This window comes from Callospermophilus lateralis, chromosome 5, assembly GCF_048772815.1.
Source record: "Callospermophilus lateralis isolate mCalLat2 chromosome 5, mCalLat2.hap1, whole genome shotgun sequence".
NCBI lineage: Eukaryota > Metazoa > Chordata > Mammalia > Rodentia > Sciuridae > Callospermophilus > Callospermophilus lateralis.
The window spans coordinates 52,025,474-52,049,681 of NC_135309.1; the positions used below are offsets into that span (position 1 = coordinate 52,025,474).

General features: G+C 36.7%; 1 protein-coding gene and 1 long non-coding RNA gene across 2 annotated transcripts in view; one reads left to right on the forward strand and one right to left on the reverse strand.

Moving 5' to 3' along the window:
- The window catches only part of Dtwd2 (DTW motif tRNA-uridine aminocarboxypropyltransferase 2), a 125,280-nt gene extending 104,387 nt beyond the window's left edge, over window positions 1-20,893 (reverse strand). The window contains exon 1 of the mRNA XM_076855884.1: window positions 20,566-20,893. Within this exon, the coding sequence (XP_076711999.1) occupies window positions 20,566-20,783 (218 nt within the window). The 5' untranslated portion in view covers window positions 20,784-20,893. The remainder of the gene's footprint in view (window positions 1-20,565) is intronic.
- LOC143399168 (uncharacterized) lies at window positions 20,556-23,411 on the forward strand. Its single transcript, XR_013091392.1, has 4 exons — window positions 20,556-20,608; window positions 21,343-21,462; window positions 22,406-22,517; window positions 23,341-23,411. It is a non-coding gene; the product is annotated as an uncharacterized LOC143399168 (long non-coding RNA).
- The last annotated feature ends 797 nt before the right edge of the window (window positions 23,412-24,208 follow it).

The following is a 24,208-nucleotide window of genomic DNA, read 5'->3' on the forward strand; positions in this document are numbered from 1 at the left end:
CACTGGCCAGCGAAAGGGAACAACATGAATATACATATTTATAAGCAAGAAATCAAAAAGGTATTTTACAGAAAATAACACTAATAAACATTTTCATTTTGCTTATTATTTCATCCCCTTCCCGTATCTAAGAACTATCTGTGTTTTAAAATTCAGATTTATGTGGATAATTTATTGGGAGAGCATTTAGCTTAATGTTATATAAATGTCCATTCCCACAAAAGAATATAAAAAGAATTGAGAATTTTCCTTGGCATAAAGATAGAGAAAATGTATTAAGATTTAGGTTGGGGTTAATATATACATAAAAGAATATAATATTGCTATGAATAATCCATGGATTTTGATGGCTTCTCCCCCCCCAAAAAAAAGTGAATTTCACCAATCCAATATTTATGTACAGCTGATAAGTGAATATTACTGAAAGTCTCAGGATGAAAAAAATCTCCATCATGAGGCAATTTATTTCTGGTGACCTGCAGCATTAACACATATAAAATTATTAACTTGCCTATAGAAAAACTACCCTAATAGTGAAGAAGTTGGATTATTAAAAAACACACCAACTTCATAAATAGTCATGATGTTTCACAGAAGGGAAAAGAAGAGGAAAAAGGCAAGGAAAGGAGAAAAGAAGGAGGAGGAAGACTGGCAGGAGAAAAAGTAAAGAGGAAGATCTTAACATTTATTATATACTTTTAGGTGACAAACTATGCTAAATGCTTTATCTTCATTTAATTCTCTGTCAAAGGGGGATAGTATTATTGTCCTAGTTTACAGATGAAGAAACTAAGACTTAGAGAGGTTAAATAATTTTCCCTCAAAAAAAAAAAAAAGAGATGGAGCTGGAATACAGTTTTTTATAGAACATGCCTTTACGATACATTTTATTAATTCCACATCACATACACACTTAATGTTCAATGAAATATTATTTTAATTTTATTCTAATTTGTTATATAGAAAGCAGAATGCATTACAATTCATACTACACATATAAAGAACAATTTTGCATATTTTGGGTTGTATACAAAGTACATTAACACCATTCATGTCTTCATAAATGTACTTAGGGTAATAATGTTCATATCATTCCACCATCTATTTTACAGCCTTGCCCCCTCCTTTCCCCTCTCTCCCCTTTGCCTATCTAGTGTTCATCTAATCTGCCCATGCTACCCCTCCCAACCCCACTATGAATCAGCCTCCTTCTATCAGAGAAAACATTCAGTATTTGTTTTTTGGGGATTGGCTAACTTCACTTAGCATTATATTCTCCAACTCCATCCATTTACCTGAAAATGCCATGATTTTATTCTCTTTTATTGCTGAGTAATATTTCATTGTGTATATATACCACATTTTCTTTATCCATTCATCTATTGAAGGGCATCTAGGTTGCTTCCACAATTTAGCTATTGTGAATTGTGCTGCAATAAATATTGATGTGGCTGTGTCCCTGTAGAATGCTGTTTTTAAGTCCTTTGGGTATAGACTGAGGAGTGAGATAGCTGGATCAAATGGTGGTTCTATTCCCAGTTTTCTAACGAATCTCCAAACTGCTTTCCATATTGGCTGCACCATTTTGCACTCCCACCAGCAATGTATGAGTGTACCTTTTCCCCCACATCCTTGAGAACACTTATTGTTTGTTTGTATTCTTAATAGCTGCCATTCTGACTGGAGTGAGATGAAATCTTTGAGCAGTTTTGATTTGCATTTCTCTAATTGCTAGAGATGTTGAACATTTTTTCATATATTTGTTGATTGACTATATATCACCTTCTGAGAAGTGTCTGTTCAGTTCCTTGGCCCATTTATTGATTGGGTTATTTGCTGGGGGGGGGGGTGTTAGCTTTTTGAATACTTTATATACCCTAGATATTAGTACTTCACCTGATGTGAAAGTGGTAAAAATTTGCTTCCAAGCTTTAGGTTCTCTATTCACCTCACTGATTGTTTCTTTTGCTGAGAAGAAGATTTTTAGTTTGAATCATCCAACTTATTAATTCTTGATTTTAATTCTTGTGCTTTAGGAGTCTTATTAAGGAAGTAGGGGCCTAATCTGATATGATGGAGGTTTGGGACCTACTTTTTGTTCTATTAGATGCAGCATCTCTGATTTAATTCCTAGGTCCTTGAGAGATAGGGATTTCATTTCATTTTGTTGCATATGGATTTCCAGTTTTCCAAGCACCATTTGTTGAAGAGGCTATCTTTTCTCCAATGTATGTTTTTGGTGCCTGCCTTTGTCTAATATAAAATAAGTATAATTACGTGGGTTAGTCTCTGTGTCCTCTATTCTGTACCATTGATCTATCAGTCTACATGGGTACCAATACCAAGCTGTTTTTGTTACGACTGCACTGTAGAATAGTTTAAGTGACCTGCTTCACTCTTTCTTACTAAGGATTGCTTTAGCTATTCTGGGTCTCTTATTTTCCAGATGAATTTCATGACTGCTTTTTCTATTTCTATGAGGAATGTTATTGGGATTTTGATTAGAATTGCATTAAATTTGTATAATGCTTTGGGTAGTATGGTCATTTTACAATATTAATTCTGCCTATGCAAGAACAAGAGAGATCTTTCCATCTGCTACAGTCTTCTTTAATTTCTTTCTTTAGCATTCTGTAATTTTTGTTGTAGAGGTCTCTCATCTCTTTTGTTAGATTGATTCACAAGTTTTTTTCTTTTTCTTTTTTTTTTTTTTTTTTTTGAGGCTATTATAAATGGGGCAGTTTTCCTAGTTTCCCTTTCAGAGAATTTGTCACTGATATAAAGAAATTCCTTTGATTTATGGGTGTTAATTTTGTATTCTGCTACTTTGCCAAATTCATTTACTAATTCTAGCAGTTTTCTAGTAGAATTTTTTTGGGTCTAATAGGTATAGAATCATATCATCAGTAAATACTGCTAATTTGAGCTCTTCTTTTCCTTATGTGTATCCCTTTACTTTCTTTCATCTGTCCAATTGCTCAGTGATTTCTAATTTCATTCCATTATGATCGGATAGGATGAAAGGTAGCATCTCTACTTTTTTATATTTACTAAGAGTTGTTTTGTGACATAATATATGGTTTATTTTAGAGAAGGATCATGTGCTGCTGAGAAAAAAATGTGTATTCATTCATTGAAGTATGAAATATTCTATACCTATCAGTCTAAGTTATTGGTTGTATTATTGAGTTCTATAGTTTCTTTATTGAGTTTTGGTTTGGATGATTATCCAGTGTGAAAGAGGTGTGTTAAAGTCACCGAGAATTAATGTTCTGGTCTATTTGACTCTTGTAAAGAGTTTGTTTGATCAACATAGATAGAGGCTCCACTGTTTGGGGTGTATAAATTTATTACTGTTATGTCTTGTTGGCGAATGGTTCCCTTAAGCAGTATGAAATGTCCTTGTTTATCCCTTTTGATTAACTTTGGCTTGAAGTCTACTTTATTTGATATGAAGATGGAAACCCTGCTTGCTTCTGCGTCCATGTGAGTGGTATGATTTTTCCCAACCTTTCACCCTCAGTCTGTAGATGTCTTTTCCTATGAGATAAGTCTCTTGGAGGCAGCATATTGTTGGGTCTTTTGTTTTAATCCAATCTGCCGGCCTATGTCTTTTGATTGGTGAGTTTAGGCCATTAACATTCAGGGTTATTACTGAGATATGATTTGTATTCCCAGCCATTTTTGTTTACTTTTGGTATCTTACTTAACTTGGTTTCTCCTTCAATAGTGTAACTTATTTTAACTATTATTTATCATGGAAAGTTTTAATTTCATCGTCAAATCTAAAGCTTAATTTTGCTAAATATAAGATTCTTGGTAGGCATCCATTTTCTTTCAGGACTTGATATAAGTTGTTCCAGGATCTTCCAGCTTTCAGGGTCTGGGTTAAAAAATCTGCACACAATCTTATTGTATGTGTATATGTAACCTGATTCCTTAACATAACAATAATAAATTCATATGCCCCCTATATGTAATCTGATTCCTTTCTCTCGTGGCTTTTAATATTCTCTCTTTATTCTATAGGTATTTTCATTATAATGTATCTTGGTGTGGATCTGTTGTGATTTTGTACATTTGGCATCCTGTAAGCCTCTTGAATTTGGTTTTCCAATTCATTCTTCATGTTTGGAAAATTTTCTGAAATTCTTTCATTGAATAGATTGCCTATTCCTTTGGTTTGGAACTCTATGCCTTCCTCTATCCAATAACTCTTAAATTTGATATACCATATTTTTTGAATGTTCTGCTCATGGTTTCTTACCATTTTCACTGTGTAGTCTACATTCTTTTCAAGATTATATTGTCTTCATGGTCTGAGGTCCTGTCTTCCAACTGGTCTAATATGTTGGTGATGCTTTCAATTAAACTTTTAATTTGGTTTATTGTTTCATTTCAAGGATGTATTTGTTTGTTTGTTTGTTTTAGGACCTCTATCTCCGTACTGATGCAATCTTTTGTTTCCTGTCTTTGTTTATGTAGCTCTTTGTCAAAATGATCTTTTTCAGCCTGTATTTGCTCTCTTATATCATCCTTTAATTCGCAGAACATTTTAAACATGTACATCCTTCTCTGTAATTTCTTCTGCTGTGCTGGCCATGGATTCTAATAATGTGGCATCTTGATATGTTTGGGGCACTTTCTTCCCTGTCTTTTCATATTGCTTGTATGTCTTCCCTTCTAACACTGTGGATCTGAGGTGTTACTGTTTATACCTTAGAGGCTTATAGTGCCCTTGTAGGGATCCAATACCTCTCCTTTCAGGTGAAGGACAATATTATCAGATCCTAATATAATAGTATACACCCTAAAAACAAATGTTTGCTATTAAGATGTTTATAGTTTAGGCACAGTATATAGAAATGGTGAATTGAATTACCATCTACAATATATCAATAGGTTTGCAAAAGGGTTTACAGTTCCTGATGGTGGACAAAGGACTAGGGGTAAGGAGAAGGATGAAATGCTGAGGAGGTAGGAGATGAGGACATAGAGTTGCTGTATCTTAGGAAGTGTGAAAGAGAAATCTAGAGAGGAAGATTAGTAGCAGAAGAAGGGAATGGAAGTAATTTTGGGTTTACAAGATAGTGGGAAGACAATAGAGTACATAAAACAAACACACACTATATATTAACAAAAAATGTTAAAATAGTAGAAATTGGTGGGATAAAAGAAAAAAAAATACAACACAGCTGTAATATACTATTCAGAAGTCCCAGTCCTTAAAATCTTAATTCATGCAAAATACTTGCTTTTGCATATGTTGGGGATGTGAGGGCAAGAGAATAGAGAGAGAGAGAGGAGGAAAAAAATCTTGAAGGAAAAAACAGGATTATTTTGATTGGAAATCTATATCTTTCCTGCTTCCCTTCTCATCCAATAGGTGGGGTTGTCTGTTGTGAGCTGGTCTCCGCCCTCAGAATGGTGAAGGTAACCAGGGTGTCATTGTGCTTGGGAAGCAAGACTGTTGAGAAGAGGGGAGTTAGAAACTGGGTACCTGGCCAGCTGGAGTTCCAAACTGGGTGTTGCCCCCCCCTGAAGATGGTGATGAAGGTGACCCAAGATAGAGGTGCCTACTTTCAGCTGTGGGCTGTCAGGTCATGTCGGGGGAGCCGAGCAATGGCGTTGGACGATGAGTTCAGAGACGAGCTCTGTGGTGTACAATGTGTGGCTGTCAGCTGACTTCGGAGCCTGTGAGAGGTTGCAGGTAGGCTACTGCACGAAGTTCTGCTGCTGCAGAGTCCCAAGATGGTAGCAACCAGGGGAGCCCCATGTAGATGGAGGTCCACATGGGAGTGGAGGCCAGAGTTCCTGCATGTGGGATGCTGCCAGGTGTCCTGAGTGGGAGTGGTGTTGGTGATTTCTGCTCAGGTGGGTGGCCAAAAGTTCTGTGAGGGTGTTGATGGTGCCCTCTCAGTTACCCAGTAGTCCTGCATGGGCGAGTAGCTGGGAGACCTACTCTGATGCTGTGGCCTGTAGACCTAAACGGGCACAGTGACTATGATTCCCACATGGGAGCAGGAATATCATTGGCAGAGAAGCAGTATTTTCACTACTTGAGTCCCAAGTCAGGGAGCAACACAGAATGCTGCCTCCCTCTGGCCCACCACATTTTGAATCCTCAATGAAATATTTTAATACATAACTCTAGTCTCCAACCTCAGGCCCCAGAATGCCTACCATTAGAATTAAAACATTTGTAGATAAGATAAATAAAAAATTTTAAAAATATCCTTTTAGTTTGAAAGGGAATCTAGAAGGAAAAGGTCAAAGTCCAAACATGTATAAAATTCTCCAGAACAAAATGGCTAAAAGTAATTAAATATATGTGATTAGATACCAAAAGAACTACATAGAGGCAATCCCACAGGAAGCTTACAGTAGAGAAAAGAAATATTCAGAGGTTAAAAGACAGCAAGTGGCATCAGAGTTGGATCTTAAACTATAGTAGGTTTTCACACAAAGAAATGAGGAAGGAGCTTTTCATATAGAAAAAAAAATACAGAACAAAGGTATAGACTCAAACATTTTTAAAAAAGAAAAAAAATAACTTTCAAGAGCAGTTCAATGGACAACAAGGTATGTGAAAATATGGCAAAGAAAGGGACAAGTGGACTGTCTAAGGACTAACCTACAAGACTAGATGTCACACAGAGTGTCTGGACTCTTTCTTTACATAATATATAAGCATGGAAGGTCTCCAAGAAAGGAATAAAATGAGCAGGCCCAGATGTTTAGAATAAACTTTGTGAAAGGGAATTGGATAGATGACAGAATGGAGCTTGGGAATCTATGACAATAAGTACAGAATCATAAAAATTCATGATGGAGCAACAGCACTGAGGAAAACCAGATTGTAAAGAGGAGTTTAAATAGTACTCTCCTGTGAAACTCAAAGTAGTGATTCCCTCCTTTTACCTCTGTGCTCCTAAACCACATTTTTCATATTATAGTACAATTATTGCCTGATATGTATTTCTCCTCTTAAAGAACTTATCTTTCAAGGTTTCTCAGTAACAATACAATCTTAAAAAATGGCCCAAGTAAACACATGATTGGTCTTGAATTTGTAGCAAACTCAAATGATGGTGTAGACATACAAGACTGTATGAGTTGAATAGTATCACCCAAAAAGATGTCTAAGTCCTAATCCTTAGTATCTGTGAATGTGTCCTTATTTGGAAATCACGTGTTTGTAAATGTAATTAAGTATCTCAGCATTTAGGGTGATATTCAATAGAGTGATTATTATAAAAAAAAAAAAGAAGAGAGAACTTATAAACAGAGGAGAGATCAAAGTGAAAAAGAGGCAGAGAATGCAGCAATGAGTCTATAAGTCAAGAAACATCAAGAATTACCAAGTAGCCACCAATTTTAGTCTTGTGCCTTCCAGAATTGTGAGAACAAATTTCTTTTGTTTTCAGCTACCAGGTTGTAATAATTTGTACTGGTAGCTCTAAGAAAACCTTAGCCCCAAGGATGGTATCTCCTAATATCTTCTCAGTCGCTACTCTGCCTTATTCATCTAGTAATGTCTTCTGTGAGGAAATTGATATCACTGACACTCCTGGGTATCCTGGCCAGGATGCTATATTGATGTCTCTGAACATCTATATCAGTTTTCTAGACATACAGCAGACTATCACTGTTTCTCTACTATTCTAGCAAATTTACAAAGGTAAACCTCAAAAGAAGACTATAAATGTGGGATTTTGATTTATATCCTAAACAAGAGAAAAATGAACTTCAGTGGAGAAACTGGTGAATTCTGAACATAGTTAGTAATGTACCAATGTCTTTTCTTAATTTTGATTACTCCATGAGTCTCTTACATTTCTGTATGTTTGAGTCAGACACTAGATTTTGTTCTGGAGTATCTTTTCAAAGATGTCTTTATGTGAACAGCCTCAGAATACACAGGTAAATTGTTCTTCTGGAGCAAAGGACAGGTTTTCCTTGCAATCCATTATAAAAGATTCAGGAACCATAAATGCAGCTGTGATGCAAACCCACTGTGCGCACATCATCCAACTTGTATTCTCTGTGAAACCCCTATAGGACCCGGAGTGGAAAGGGGGAGCAAGGGAGAACTAACACAAACAGAAAGTTCCTGCTACCTGTCGTGTCATGAGTTATTAAAGCCTTCATCTTTGATCCAGGAATTTCACATTTTAAAAATAAGAACATTAACTTTTCCACTTGCAAATGGGATAAAATCTCAGATCTTTTATAGTTCTTGATATTATTACAGAACTAGGGCCTTCTGAGAAACTGAGGCAGCATGAAGACTCCCTCTTCAAACCCCTAATCTTGTAACCAAGTCAGAAAGAAGATTTCAGACATGTCGCTCAGAGAAAGAGTTATGAGTTTATAGAATGGATAGGAAAAGAAAAAGAAGATACTCTCAAGGGAGAGAGTGAGTCTTCTCAGAACAAGGGGGAACTGACACAAACATAAAGCTCATGCTACCTGAACTTCAGTTTTATTGGGGATCCCAGAGAAGTTTCCAGAGAGTCCCACCCAGGTACACCTCTTGACTTTGGTGCTAGGAATTGAACCCAGGGCCTTGTGTATGTAAGGCAAGCACTCTACCAACTGAGCTATATCCCCAGCCCACATCTCTTGAGTTTTGACTGACAGCAGTATAACATCAGACATTCAAGTCCCCACTGTCATGGCAACTCTGGGTCACCTTGGCCCACGCTGACCAGTACTAACTGGATTCTTAACCATAGCATTCTTACAAAGTTTATGGCTAGAAAGAACTATCTTTATCTCCCAGAATCTAGTCTGTGAAAAGAAAGACCCAGAAATTCCTAGGTACATATCCAGAAGAATTAAATGTTGGCACTAGAACAGATATTCAAGCAGCACTGTTCACAAAAGTCTCTCCTTTCAAAATAATCTGGGTTCTTCTTATCAACATTATTTCCTTCCTTCATTTCCTTGCAGATAACAGGTAGTCTGCTGAGGAATATGATAAATCCTGTGTACTTAGACCAGGCAGGGCAGCAGGCAAATTGCTTTTTGGCAAAGAAAGTATGTGGGGATCAGCACAGTGGGTCCATTTTATAGAATTATTCTCTTAACCTTGTATTCCCACCATTCTCATCTATCTGTCCCCTAATAATATTACCCTAGTTATGTGCAATTACTCTATTAAGTTATTAGGTGAAAGGTATACAGAGTTCAGTAATCACTACTCAGTACCCAAAACTTTTTCATCATCCTAACATAAACTTTACCCCTAGTCACTTCCCACTTCCTCAGCCCCTGATAACTTCTATTTCTGCAACTTTTCAGTAAGTCTAAAATAATTTCAACCAGGTGTAGTAGCCCACACCTTTTACCCTAGCTACTTGGGAGGATGAAGCAGGAGGACTGGTAAGTTCAAAGCCAGCCTCGGCTTGACCTTGTCTCAAAATAACATCTAAAAATAAAATTATTTCAAAATTAAAAGTTATAGGGCTGGGGATGTGGCTCAAGTGGTAGCACGCTCACCTGACATGCGTGCGGCCCGGGTTTGATCCTCAGCACCACATACAAAGATGTTCTGTCCGCCAAAAACTAAAAAATAAATATTAAAATTCTCTCTTCTCTCTCTCTCTCTCTCTCTCTCTCTCTCTCTCTCCCTCTCTCTCTCTCTTTAAAAAAATTAAAAGTTATAACCTGATCTAACATATACCCATTCTAGAATAGCAATGATGACTTCATCATTATGATATTATTATGATCAGGTTCTCCTTTCTCCTTAGTAAAGAAAAATGAATTCAGTTCAGTGCTCTTACCACTATATAACAATGTCTTATTACATTTTCTAATGATAATGGCAAAGTTTATGTGATTTGCATATTTTGCAACAAAAAAGGTTTTTGAAGCTCAAAAAATTTTTTCTATATTGACTATAATTCACCTTTCTTTTAAGCTAAAGCAGAGCATTCTGAGATTCCTAAAAATATATTTAACATTTCTTGAACATTTATTATATAAAATGCACTCTGGCCATCTTAAGTTATATGATTCCCCTAAGAACACTATGAAGTAGACAACTATGATTATCTCAGCTTTACAGTTGGTGAAGCTGAAGTACACAATATCTGGTGACTTCTTTAATGTCAGAGAGTGAGGATTCAAACCCAGTTGATCAAACTTTAGTTAAGAGCCCATTCATTACAATTTTTCTGTACAAAAGATTTGAATAGACATTTCTTCAAAGAAGATATGCAAATAGCCAGTAAAAATATGAAAAGATGTTCAATATAATTGAAGTAATGCAAATCAAAATCACAATGAGCTATCACTTTACAACTACTAAAATAACTATTAAAAAAAAAACAAGGAGGACAGGGCTGTGGATCAGTGGTACAGCACTTTCCTGGAATGTGTGAATTCCTAGGTTAAAAATAATAAGCATTGGCAAGGATATGAGAATCAGAAACCTCATACATTATTGGTAGAAATATAAAGTGGTGCAGCTATTATGAAAAACAGTTTAGCAATTCCTCAAAAAATTAAGCACAAAACATGTGACCCAGAAATTCCTGGGTACATATCCAAAAGAATTAAATGTTGGCACTAGAACAGATATTGAAGCAACACTGTTCACAAAAGTCAAAAAGTAGAAACAACTAGTGTTTATGAACAAACGGGTGAATTATAGTAGACAAAATATGGACTGCACATACAAAAGTAATGAAATTTTATACATACTTCAATGGGTGGACTTGAAAAAATTATGTTAAGCAAAATAAGCAAAAACAGATGAACAATATTATATGATTCCACTTATATGGGATATTTAGAATAGGTGAATTCACAAACAAAAAGTAACCTAGAAGTTGAGAGTAGAATGGAGGTTAACAGAAGACAGAGACAGCACACGGAGGGAGAAATAAAAACTTGATCCATGGGTACTAGGTTACAATTGTACAGTACAATAGCTACAGGTAAGGAGAATGTATTATACATTTTAAAAAGCAAAAATAAAGGATTTTGAATGTTTTCATCATTTAAAAAATCAAGATAGGTAATTTTTACCCTGATTTAAGCATTACACAATGTATATATATTATACAATGTATAAACACCACATGGTACCACATAAATACATATAATCCTTTCTTAGCAGAAGCAGTAAGAAAAAAAATTATTAAAAAAAAATAGAAGTTACCAAGGGCTGAGGAAGTGCGAAGTGACTGGGGGTAAAGTTTATGTTAGGATGACGAAAAAATTTTGGGTACAGAGTGGTGATTACTGAATATTATGTGTCTAATGTTACTGAATTGTAAACTTACAGATGGTTAAAATAAAATATATTTATTATGAATATGATACTGATACCAGAGTTTTTCCACAGCTTTGTCCTCTGCAGAGTGCAGGAACATACTGTAGCTCTATGCCCTACAATGTTGCAGCAGACCACAGCAGCTCACCACCAACTTCATCTTTCTGGGTTCTTCTCTTGAGAATTCAAATAATGAAATCACAGACAAGAATGAGTGTAAGAGTAGGATTTATTTAAGTGTGAATAGAAACAGAATTCCTACAGGGTAAGAGTGGACTCAAGAAGGTTGCTGCTTGAGGGTGCTGGTCTAGGGGTTTATATAGCACTTGGGTCAACACTACTGGTCCAAATGTCTGTTAATCAGTGTTTAGAAAAGTACCTATTGATCCAAATTTATGCTAATCAGAGTTTGGAAAAGTACTATGCTATTAATTAACCCTTGAGTCTGAACATTCATTCAGGTCTGTCCCACTTCTATTTTCTTGTGCTGGCCTGCAATCACAGCTTCCCAGGAGATTGAGATCAAGAATCGGGAATGCTCAGGATTCAGAGCTTTGGTGCTGTGTGGAGTGTCAGATTATGCAGCAGGTGTTCTCACCAGCCCAGAGCCCACGGGGTGGCAGGTCAGCATGCCCTGGCACACTGCACCAACATGGCCGACTCTATGTTCAGCAGTAGGTGATCACTCTTGGACTCCACCCAGACTGTGGCTGCTGCTCTGGCATTCCAATGTTCCACTACCACTTCTCAGCGGGGATTACTGGATTGACTGGACTGATTGTGCAGCTTGGCAACCAGGGAGCCAGGTCAATATCACAATTCAAAAAAATGAAAGATTAGCCTGACAAATAACTTGTTTACATAAACAAACAGATCAGAGATTTACCACTGGGTCAATCCCTGTAACCTTTCACAAGGTCAACAGGTTACTGCATGCCTTTTCATTTTTGTTTTCCTTGAGTAGCACTGGAACATTTCTTCCACTTATTTCATTTCCTGCTCCCTCTTTCCCCATAATCTTTTTACTAAGTTTTCAACAGAGAAAAACAAAAATCAAGCAAATGAAAATTCAGCAGAAGGTAAAAAATCAATTCCTATCAATAATATCTTCAAACATGTTTTTCTAACTGCAAACTGAGAAACCATCAAAAGAAATGAGAACCTGGTCATAGGCAAGTACGAGATTGAAGAGATACAGGTTGGATCTTAAAAGGGGCAATAATTAAAAACTGTTCATTTCAAACTATTAAAAGTAGCCATAGCCAAAGGAAAAAGTATTCTATGTAGAAGATGACCAAGAAACACCTCACTGCAAATACTTATCGTAGTCAATAGGAAAATAAAGGCTGTCATACTATTCATTTAAGCATAATTTATTATTATGTAGCATGGAAATAAAAACATGCAAACTAAAGCAGTTGTGCCTCCTATTAGTTGCCTGACCTTGACCATCTTCTATAAAAGGGGAAAACGCTATTTTAATCACAAGGTTGTCTCATGGATTAAATAAAAATGTACATGTAAAAGCAGTAAAAGCACTTTGTAACTTGTGAAGTCCTTTTAAACAATACCAAATTTCAAATGAACGTAAGGAATTAATGTGTTTTGATGTTGTTTGAAGAAAACTATTTGAGGGTCCTAATATAATTCTTAGTTTTCTTAGGGAAAATAAACATTTAGAAAGCTCTAATGTGTTTTTTAAAACTAGTCACTCCTCTGTGGAGACTTAATTAAGATTTAGGAAAAAATTCTCTCTTGACATCTATCATCTTTGCTCAACTTTGAACATATGATTAGCTTCCACAGTAATTTATAAAATCAGTTAGCTTTGCACATGTATTATGAATAAACTACTTCAAAGAATAAATATTATTTTCTATATAACAGGAAAGAACAAATTGCTGATGATTTTATTTTGGGAATATGATATTCTGATGTATACAAAAGGTCAAATTTTCAGAATCTCTAATTTTTTTTGTTTTGCCTTTGCTTTTGTTTTTTATTTTTTTTTATTTGTTAAATACATGACAGCAGAATGCATCACAATTCTTATTACACATATAGAACAATTTTTCATAGCTCTGTATATAAAGTATGTTCACACCAATTCACATCTTCATACATGTACTTTGGATAATGATGTGTATTACATTCCACCATCCTTGCTAATCCCCTGCCCCCTCCCCTTCCCTCCCACCCCTCTGCCCTATGTAGAGTTCATCTATTCCTCCCATGCTCCCCATCCCTATCCACTATGAATCAGCCTCCTTATATCAGAGAAAACATTTGGCATTTGGTTTGGGGGGATTGGCTAACTTCACTTAGCATTATCTTCTCTAACTCCATCCGTTTACCTGCAAATGCCATGATTTTATTCTCTTTTATTGCTGAGTAAAATTCCATTGTGTATATAAGCCACATTTTTTTTATCCATTCATCCACTGAAGGGCATCTAGGTTGGCTCCACAGTTTAGCTATTGTGAATTGTGCTGCTATACACATTGATGTGGCTTTGTCCCTATAGTATGCTGTTTAGAATCCCTAATTTTTACCCTAAAAATTATCCTTAATAATCCAGTTGTCTTTAAGCATGCCAAAGTAGTTTTTCCCCCAAGTGTTGATACCAAGTGAACAGTATCAATTATTCTAAATCAATTACCCTTAAAATTGCCATTTTTCACTTTTCCCATCCAAACATACAAACAGATATACACTACTGCTCAGTCAAACTAGGCACAAAGATATACATGAGACCCAAAAACAAAACAAAAATGTCTATTGGGGACATAAATGAGTCAGGCAGGAATGATTTGAGAGCTAAGAGGACCTGGACAGATCATGCCCAATCTACAGGCACAGTCAATATTCAGCTCAACCAACTACTGTTCAGGGAAGTAGTCCTTGAGTTGCCAGATCTTCCTACTTTCTTGGAAGCCAGAAATTAGATTTTTTTTATATAAAAGTCTTATTTTCTTTAATTGTTAGCAACTAATATAAAAGCTGTAAAAATACAGTGTAAAACATCTATAGGATGGCAGTTTGTGGCTCCTGAATTCTTCCTAACCATTTGCAGTCCTTTCTCTTTCCCCTCTCCTTTTTCCCTCTCCTCCTCTTCACCTTCATCCTTACCTCCCTACCCCCACAACACTGGTATCCACATCACTTTTTTCTCCAGATTACTCATGCATAAAGAATAGGGAAAAGTTAAGATACATTAAGTGAAAGAACTAGAGAAAATATTAAAGTTCAGGCATTTGTTACTAACTTTAAAAGTATGAAAACTGCTAGGCAAGATGGCACACACCCATAATCCCAGTGACTAAGAAGACTGAAGCAAGACAAGCTTGAGGCCAGCCTAAGAAACTCAGTGAAATCCTGTCTCAAAATAAAAATTAAGAGAGCTAGAGATCTTGGCTCAGTGATAGACCACCCCTAGGTTCAATACCCAGTAGAGGGGTAAAAAGTATGAAAAATCACAACTACTCTTGCAGCCTTAGTGACCCACTTCCGCTAGTAACTATACCTACTGTGCAAATAAAATTCTAAGACCTCTTCCACAGGAGTGTGAAGTTAGGTACTTGTATGAGCTTGGAAGTCAAGTGGCCTGAAGCTAAAGATTCAACTCTGCAATTCGCCTGTTACCTCTACCTCCTGAGTATTTAAAAATGAACAGTAAACCCTGAGTTCAATATCTAGCACAGGGGAAAAAATACAGTAAGAAAGTATAATGAAGTGAACAGCATCATCAATTCCAAAAAGTTGTTACAAGAAGTAATAAAATATAGTATGCAAAGTATGGAGGTCTGGTGTGTCCCTAGCAGATGCTGATGGTTCATAAATGGGTGCTAAATTCATAGATGTTGTTTATTATAATCCTTAAAACTTTGTACTTTTCTTGAGAAGAAAGGCTTTGAGAAAGAAAAACTTGTTTCAAGGTCTGAATCAATTTGAATGAACACTTTCCTTGCTGTTTCTTCCCTTGATCAGATTTTAACACAGTTTTTAGAAATTATTATTCTGAATGATGATTTCTAAGTGGTATATGACTTCTCAAACCCACAGCAATATCCACAGAAGATGTGTAATTAGGATTCCTGTCTTTCTGGAATAACTCTTCTAGTCAAGCCTTTTACCATTACATCATCATTCAGTTTCATGTTTCTATAAAATAAAGTATATGGGCTGGGGTTGTGGCTTGGAGGTAGAGTGTTTCACCTAGTATGCATGAGGCACTGGGTTCAATCCTCAGCACCACATAAAATAAAATATTTTTTAAAAAATTAATTAATTAATTAATTAATTAATTAAAGTATAAATGATATAGCTAAAAGTCCCCTATAAAAGCCAAACTTGGGCTGGGGTTATGGCGCAGTGGTAGCATACTTGCCCAGCATGTGTGAGAGACTAGGTTCAATTCTCAGAACCACATATAAATAAATAAATAAAAGAAAGATCCATCAACATCTTTAAAATATATATATTTTTTAAAAAGTCAAAATTGCCATCACCATTCAAAATAATAGTTATTTCAGTGGCTGGTTTGGCAGGTTCTACAGCATTAGACCCAAACATCCTGACAGAGCTTATTTGGCCCTTTCTAGTCCAACTGTCACTAATCTCTGTAGCCACATTTCTGTAAAATTCTCTAAATACTACTATACATGCTGATCACTCTGCCAGGAACATCCTGTTCCCTCCCTCAACTTCTAGTTTCTTCCCTAGTTAACCATAAATATTAGAAGCCAGATAAAATATTTTCCCTATGTCCTTCTGTTTCAGCTTAGATATCAATTCCAAGATTTCCATGACTTTTTCCCCATATCCCAACTCAAAATAACCATAATTTGGTTCATGTCCTTATGTGTTCCTAAAACCTACTGCATATATCATCTGTGAAAGAATCTAATTTTATGGAATCCAACAAGAAAAGGACAACATATTTAACACAGATACTACATGTGATTTTCTAACAAAATTAAAGACTATCAATATTTGTGAAGCACTAATAACTTGAAGAATATGTGTACTCTTATCTTCTGGCTCTTATTCCCATGATGTCCTGATTTTAAAGACTGCAAAAGGATATCATATACTTATAAAAGAAATTAAAACTTCCCATTCTAGTCTTATATAATTTAAGTAAGATTTTTAAAAGTCTGCAAAAGAATTTTTTTTTTTTGGGGGGGGGGTTTAACCACGGATTGAACTCAGGGGCACTGAACCACGGAGCCACATACCCAACCCTATTTTGTATTTTATTTAGAGACAGGGTCTCACTGAGTTGCTTAGCACCTCACTTTTGCTGAGCCTGGTTTTAAACTCATCATTCTCCTGCCTCAGCCTCTGAGCCACTGGGATTACAGTCAGGTACCACTGAGCCCAGCTGCAAAAGGATTTTAATCTAAGCAAAATCATAAAGATTTTCACTCTGAAAAATTCAAAAGAGTCTTTTTCCTATTTTATTCAGAACCTTGGGGCCTCAATGATTTTCAAACTCTTTCCAGATGCATTCTGTAGTACATACATGTGTATGTGAGGAACAAAAATCTTATTGTAGTTCATTACCTATAATGAACTATAAACAAGAAACACATAAAGAAAAGAATACGTTTATAGAATCTATACTATGTAATAATAAATAAGTTTAGGATTTTTTTTAAAGAATATTCCACTCATGTTTAAGATGTGTTATATTTCTAATGAGCAAGATTATGCTGAGAAGTTAAATTGAGTTTGTATTTCCCAAACAAACTAATTTCTAGAACTCCCTAGGCAGTGACAATTATAGTAAAGTATTTAGCAAAATGAATACTATGTAAGTTGATGGCCAAATAATGGAGATTTACTGATTGCTCAACTCTAAGAATACATTGTTTAAAATACTGTAAGCATAAATATAAAGATCATCCAGGAAACTAGTAGAATTCTAGCAGGCCAATCAAATAAAATATAAGTAGCCATCAATTCATTTATACATTATTGATAGCACCTAAACATTCTCCCTAATTCTAGAATTGTATTTTTTTTCTAGAACTATGTTCTCTTCTATTCAATCAAAGCAAATAAAGTGTATGCCAAGGAGGAGAAAATCTTTTAAAAGAAATTTCATGAGAAATAAGCAAAGTAAAGAAATGTTAGGATGAATTATAATACTAAAGTATTAACTGAAAGTCAATGGAAACAAAATCCAGCAAGTCATTTTTATTTAAAAAAAATATATCTACTAACCATATGCGATTAATTTTTTAAAAAACTATAAACAGCATTCATAATAGACTGAATAGACTAAAGAGTACATGATAAAGCTTGCAAAAAATTTAACCATGGATTCTTCCTTTCACCATCCTATTGAGTCCTCTTCAAAGATTTCTAAATGGTATCCTCTGACCCCCTTACACAACTTGTTTAAATGAGCTGCATTCACATACTTCTTTGTGTAAAACATGGTCCCTTCTAGTCACAAATTATCCATCCTCCTGAAAGGTTTACTGAGTGTTGATTATACAGAGATGCTCCTTGACTTACAATATGATTAGGTCTGATAAACCCATATTATACTGAAAATACTGTAGTCAAAAATGTGTTTAATAAGTGTAATCTAAAGAACAAAATAACTTAGGAACACAGTATACATAGAGTATTGGTCATGACCACAGACTGACTGGGAGCTGTTGCAGCCAGAATCTAAAGAGAAGTTCCACATATCCCTAGCCCAGCAAAAGACCAAAGTTCAAATTTGAAGCACAGTTTCTACTAAATGCACATGGCTTTTGAACTCTTACCAAGTTGAAAACCTGTAAACCAAACCATCATTAAATGAAGGGTCATCTGTACAGAGTACATCTAGAAAATACACAACTATCCTTACATTCACAATACCTTCCTCTGAAGTCTTACAATCTAGTCCCTGGAAAAGGTTAAAATGTCCAAAGTAAAGTACTTCTTAAAGACATTCAACCACATTCTGTCCTTCTGCTCTTCTTAGAAGGCTTTTCTCCATCCCTCTGTTTTCAAATGGATAATTTGTGACTAGAAAGGACCATGTTTTGCACAAAGAAGTATTGAATGAAGCTCATTTGAACCAGTTATCTAAGGGGGTTAGAGGATACCATTTAGAAATCTTGGAAGAGGACTCAATAGAATGGTTAAAGGAAGACTCTTTGGTTAAAGATTTTATGCAAGCTTTATCATGTACTCTTTAGTCTATTCAGAACTACTATTCAGAACCACTATTCAGAACCACTGAAATGTTATCTCTTCAGAGATCTCCTCTGACACCACTTAGGTATTTTCTATCATAGCTTCCCATTCTCTTCCATCATTGCTTTTTTTTTTTCCAGTCTGTAATTATACATTTAGATTATTATTTGCTGTTTAATTGTCTGTATCCAGTAAGAGAATAAACATTCACATGGACATGGATTCCACTGTTTTGTCAGTGATTAGCAAAGAAGACAATAAAAAATGAATGTGTAGGTCTGGTGCTCAGATAAAAAGGTCTGGGCTAGAAAAACTGAGATATGAGTAATCCCTAACCATGAAACCTGGTAAGATCACAAGTTGAAACTGTGTAGGGTTAGAAGAGTAATAAACCTTAGAACCCAGATCTCAGGAAACCAAACATTTAGAGTTTGAATAGAATAGGCAAAGGAGACTAAGTTAGAAAAGTCAAATAAAATCAAAGGGAAACCAAAGAAGTAAGTTTTCAAGAAGTGAGTATTCAACTCCAGAATGCTGCCAAAAGAGCTAGTAAAAAGTGAGCCAGGTGCAGTAAAACCAGCTCCTCAAGAGGCTGAGAAACAGAAGGATCACCAAGTATGAGCCCAGCCTAGGCAACATAGTGAGACCTGTCTTAAAAAAAAAAAAAAAATTAAAGGCTGGGGATGTAGCTCAATTACAGATCTCTTGCCCAGCAAGCACAAAGCCCTATATTCAATCCCTAACATGGGGTAAATAAAGGAAAAGTTCCCTAAGGAGGTTGCTGATGTCTTTAGTGAGAGCTATTTGGGGGCAGTGTTATGTATAATGGCAAACTACACAATTTTGATTCCAAGATGAGGAAATAGAGGCATGGTTTAGTCTGGATCTGAAATGTTTGGTTTAATTTAGTTTGGCCCATGTGTTGAAGGCTTGGCTACTTGCCATGGCACTACTGGGAGATAGTGGAATCTTTAAGAAGTGGGGCTAGTGGAAATAAAAGGGGACCTAGTGGAAGGAAATTAGATTAATGGGAACATGACCTTGAAAGGGATATTGGGACCTCAGACCACTTTCTTTCTCTCTACTTCCTGGTCTGCCAGGAGTGAACAGGACTCCTCCACTTCCAAGTATTCCCCACCATAATGTACTGTGCTGCCACAATCTCAAAGGAACAGGGCCAAGTAACTATGAGCTGAAACCATAAGCAAAAATAAACCTTTCCTCCTTTTAAGTTGATTATCTCAGGTATTTTGTCAAAGTAAGGGAAAGCAGACAAAAAAAAAAAAAAGGAAAGGATCCACATGGAGGTTGCTGATGACTGATAGAGATCTGCTGTAATCAGGGAAAAAGATGCCTTGTACGTACACACAGGAGGTAAAAAGACTGGTATATGTGAAAATAAGCAGAGGAAGCAAATTTCACAATCCCAAAATACACCAGACCACGGAGGTAACCCCAAAAATTATGTAAACAGACATTTTATGAGCATTCAATGTTGTTGCTATTTTGCTTGTCTAAAAACTTTTCTCTCCATTAAATTTTAAGTACCCCCAGGCAGAGTAGGGACTATACTTTATTCATCACTGCGTTCTTGGGACCTGAAATAGAGCCTGCATACTTCAGGTGCTCAGTAAGTATTTCTAAATAAATTAAGAACTCTGAATACAACCTTAATTATTGTAGTAGCCTTCTTGCTTGTCCCTCTCCTCCAATCCATTTTGTTGCTGTTGTTTTGTTTTGCTTTACTTTGCTTTTTGTAAGAAGACTATACTACTTAAGCACTGCAAGTATTGTCATTACACCTTTAAGAGCTCCCTCTCAGACTCTCAAGTTTCTTGGAAACAGAACTTATGCCTGATGATCCCATAATACGCCAATATCTTGCAGGACGTCAGGCTAAATAATCGAACCTAAATAAGTGGCTTCTTACTAAAGAGCGTTTTCAGTGACTCCAGATCCACCAACCTAAACAGCCGCACCAAGCTCCGCGCTGCCAGAGTCCTCCTACCCGACAGGGAGCGCTGCACCTCTGAAGGCCGCCCCCTGCTGTAGTCCCCGCCCCCCGGCCCCGCGGTCACCTGCAGCGGCTGCACTCGGGCCTCCGCTCAGCCGACTCCACAGGTAACTCCCACAGGCCGTCCGCACTCGCGCTGTCGGCCTCTGCGCCCAAGGTGGACGCTACCAGCGACGCACCGCCCTCCTGCCGCTCCTCCTCACTAAGTGTCTGAGACCTCAAGACCCCTGGCGGCCTCGCCATGAGGTCCGGGGATGTTCGCGCCTCTTTCTGCGGCTCCATGGCCAGCACTCTCGTCAGGCCGTCGCATTGAGGACTTACTGACGCTGGGGGGCGCTACTCACTATAGAAACCAGCCTACGCCGCTGGCGCCACGCCGCACGCATTCACGCACGCCACGTATGGGGGCGGGTCTCTGGTGCCCGGGCTTGGAGTCCCGCCCTGCTGAGGGGAAGGAACGAGCCTATTGGCCAGGGCCCTTTGGGACGTGCCACCAGGTAGGAAAGCATGAGTGTGTGGCACTGTAGGTGAAATTAGGCCGCGTACCTAAGACAGGTAAGGGCGTCCTCTCCTAAAACACTCCAGATAACCAGATTTGAATGTAATACCCATAAAACTAAGGATAAGATGGAATTCTGCATTTCCTACCTTCTAACTACAGTTTATAAGAATTTACTGAATTCCCAGGGTAAGTGCATCCAGAGTAGTTTCAGCAGCTAGTGGAAGTACTTGGTAGCTAAATGGCCAACAAAGGCCTACTGGAAACAGAACTCTTATGCTGCTCTGTTTCATATTATGTCCTGTGCCCCATCCTTTGATATTTCTTCATACTCTTCCACAGTACACATCATATTGTTGTTAAATGAAGTTTTTAAATTGTCCGAGACCCTTGGGATCAAGATGCAACAGGAGCCCTGGACTGGAGTATATATAAGTTTTATGGTTGAAAAAACCATAAAAGGTAATTACCTTGCCCCAATGTTTTATAGCTTCTGGTTAACTGAAATAGCCAGGCAGCTCAGTTTTTTAAAAAATCAAAATGTAATCTTACTTAGAATGAAATTAGAAATGCTTCTTGCCCAAAATGAGTGCTGATTTCTTTTCATTTGTAATGTTTCCTGTTATTTCTGCTAACATACAACATTTGAAGAATTAAACTTGGTTTTCATCAATCATGTGAGTTGTTGTATGATCACAATTATATTAATTTTTTTTGTCAAGAAGGTTTAATAAAACGGACTACCAGTAATATAATGGAGTAATATTGTAATTCTTAAAATGTTTCTCTGTCAGTTTTCTCAGTCATCTTAAAATAATATTTGTTAATAGAATACAGGGTTGTTGTTTTCAACTATTCTGCACTATTTTCCCTTGGAAATAACACCCCTCTTTTCTTTTGGAGTACCCTATATAAGGTTAGAAAATGTCTAGAAAAGCCACATTTGATGGTAGTAGGATGAGAAAAAGAATTGACACTTAAACCAGTTAGAATTGGGAGATAAATTAAACACAGAGACTATAGGAAAGAAGATGAACCAAAATTTAAATAAATCCTGGCTACAGATTTAGGAGAATGAGTTTTAAATTTTTCTTTCCTTTTTTTTTCCCTAGTACTGGAGACTGAACCCAGGGGTGCATTGCATTATCACTGAACTGTGTCCCCAGTTCTTATTTTGTATTTTGAGACAGGGTCTCTAAGTTGTTGAGAGTTTCACTAAATTGCTGGGCTGGCTTCCCACTTTCAATCCACTTGCCTCAGCCTCCTGAGCCATTGGGATTACAGGCACGTGCCATTATGTCCTGGTGGGGAAACAACTTGTTAACTGCATAAGTACACTTTGGTGTGACTATCTAAACCAAAGGAATCTGCTCCTCTTTAGTTTCCATAAATGTGCTCTCTCCAGGTACCGTGGCATACACCTGTAATCCCAGTGATTTGGGGGCTGAGGCCAGCAATAGCAACTCAACAAGATCCTGTCTCAAAATTTTAAAAAGGGCTGGGAATGTGGCTCCATGGTAAGTGTCCCTGGGTTTGATCCCTAGTATCAAAAAAAAAAAAAAGAAAGAAAAATTCTCTTAAGTCATTTAAGATTTCTCTAAGCTTCCAATATTGCTGTGAGAGAGCAAATGAGTCATCTTTGGCTTTCTCTTTAACATCCATATCAGATCATTGACTACCCTACAAAGGATTTAAAATCCAGCCATTTAGCTCTCCCACTACTTTTTCCCTTGTTCATGTTTTTCTCATCTTGCATAGTCTATTTCCATTGTTATATATGTGGCCTGTACCATCTGTACTTCTCTTTAAAGAACAACCCCTAATCTGGGCCTGGTGGCTTTCCTCTGTGATCCCAGCAACTCAGGCAAGAGGATCAAAAGTTTGAGGCCAGCATCAGCAAAAAATACTTTTGTATTTAAAACAAAAAATAACCTGTCTTAAAACAAAAAATACAAAGGACTGGGGATGTAGCTCAGTGGTAAAGCACCCCTGGCTTCAATCTCCAGATCCCCAGTAACAAAAAAAAAAAAAAAGATATAGTCAGAAAAGAGAGTCAGTTTCCTCTCGGAGGCAGGAAATTCACCCACTATCCAGTCTTGAAAAAACTGAGAAAATGTGATGTTACCAGTGGCGTACTTGGTTTCAGAATAAAGAGTATCAATGACCCAACTTCTGAAAAATTTCAAGGCACTAGGAAGGGGAATAAAATGTTGTTGATGAGATATAACCAATTTACCTGTGGCAAGACATTTTAGTGATGTTAACTTATGTTTTGTTTATCTTTCAAGTAGATAACCTAACCATTATACTTCTTTCCATGGGTCTTTGTGTGGTTTGAAGACAACCTTGCCTGGTCTTATGGGAAGAAGAGGATACTTCAGTGGGAGAAGAAAGGGCCTGATAATGATAGGGATTGAATATCCTGCAAATCCAAGAAAATGTGAATTCAGCACTGGATAAACCTTGATTTAAATGAAACAAAGATGACTTTTTTTTTTTTTTTGCTATGTATATTTTCTATTACTGTTGTAACAAATTACCACAAGTTTAGTGACTTAAAACAACACACAGTTTTATATGTCAGGAATGTGATAATGGATTGCACAGGACTGAAATCTAGATGTTAGACTGTATTCCCTTGGAGACTCTTAAGAATCCATTTCCTTTTTCATTTAGGTTGTTGGCAAAATTCAGTTCCTTGTTATTTTCTTTCTGGCTTATCACCTGTGGACTATATCCAGCTTCTAAATGTCACCCATGTTCTTTGTCTCATTGTCCCCTTACTCCATCTTAAAAGACCAGCAATGATAGACTCATTTTTCAAAACTCTTCTGCTTCTTCCAATACCTTTCTCTGACCAAACCTCTCTTTCTGTACCACTTCCATTTGCACATAGGTAAGACAGGATAGTCAAATCAGCAGCAGCTTTTGTGTGTGTGTGTGTGTAAAATGTTTTATTTATTTTTATGTGGTGCTGAGGCTCGAACCCAGGGCCTTACACACACAAAGCGAGCTCACTACCGCTGAGCCATAACCCCAGCCCCAGCAGCAACTTTAATTCCCTTTCACCTTATAAATTAATATATTCACCTGAGGTAAAAATCATGCCTCTGCCCACCATAAATTTGTTCAACTAAATTTATGATGCAAATTCATACAAACTACATATGAAAAAAATGGAAATATGTATACAGAACATCAAATTTCT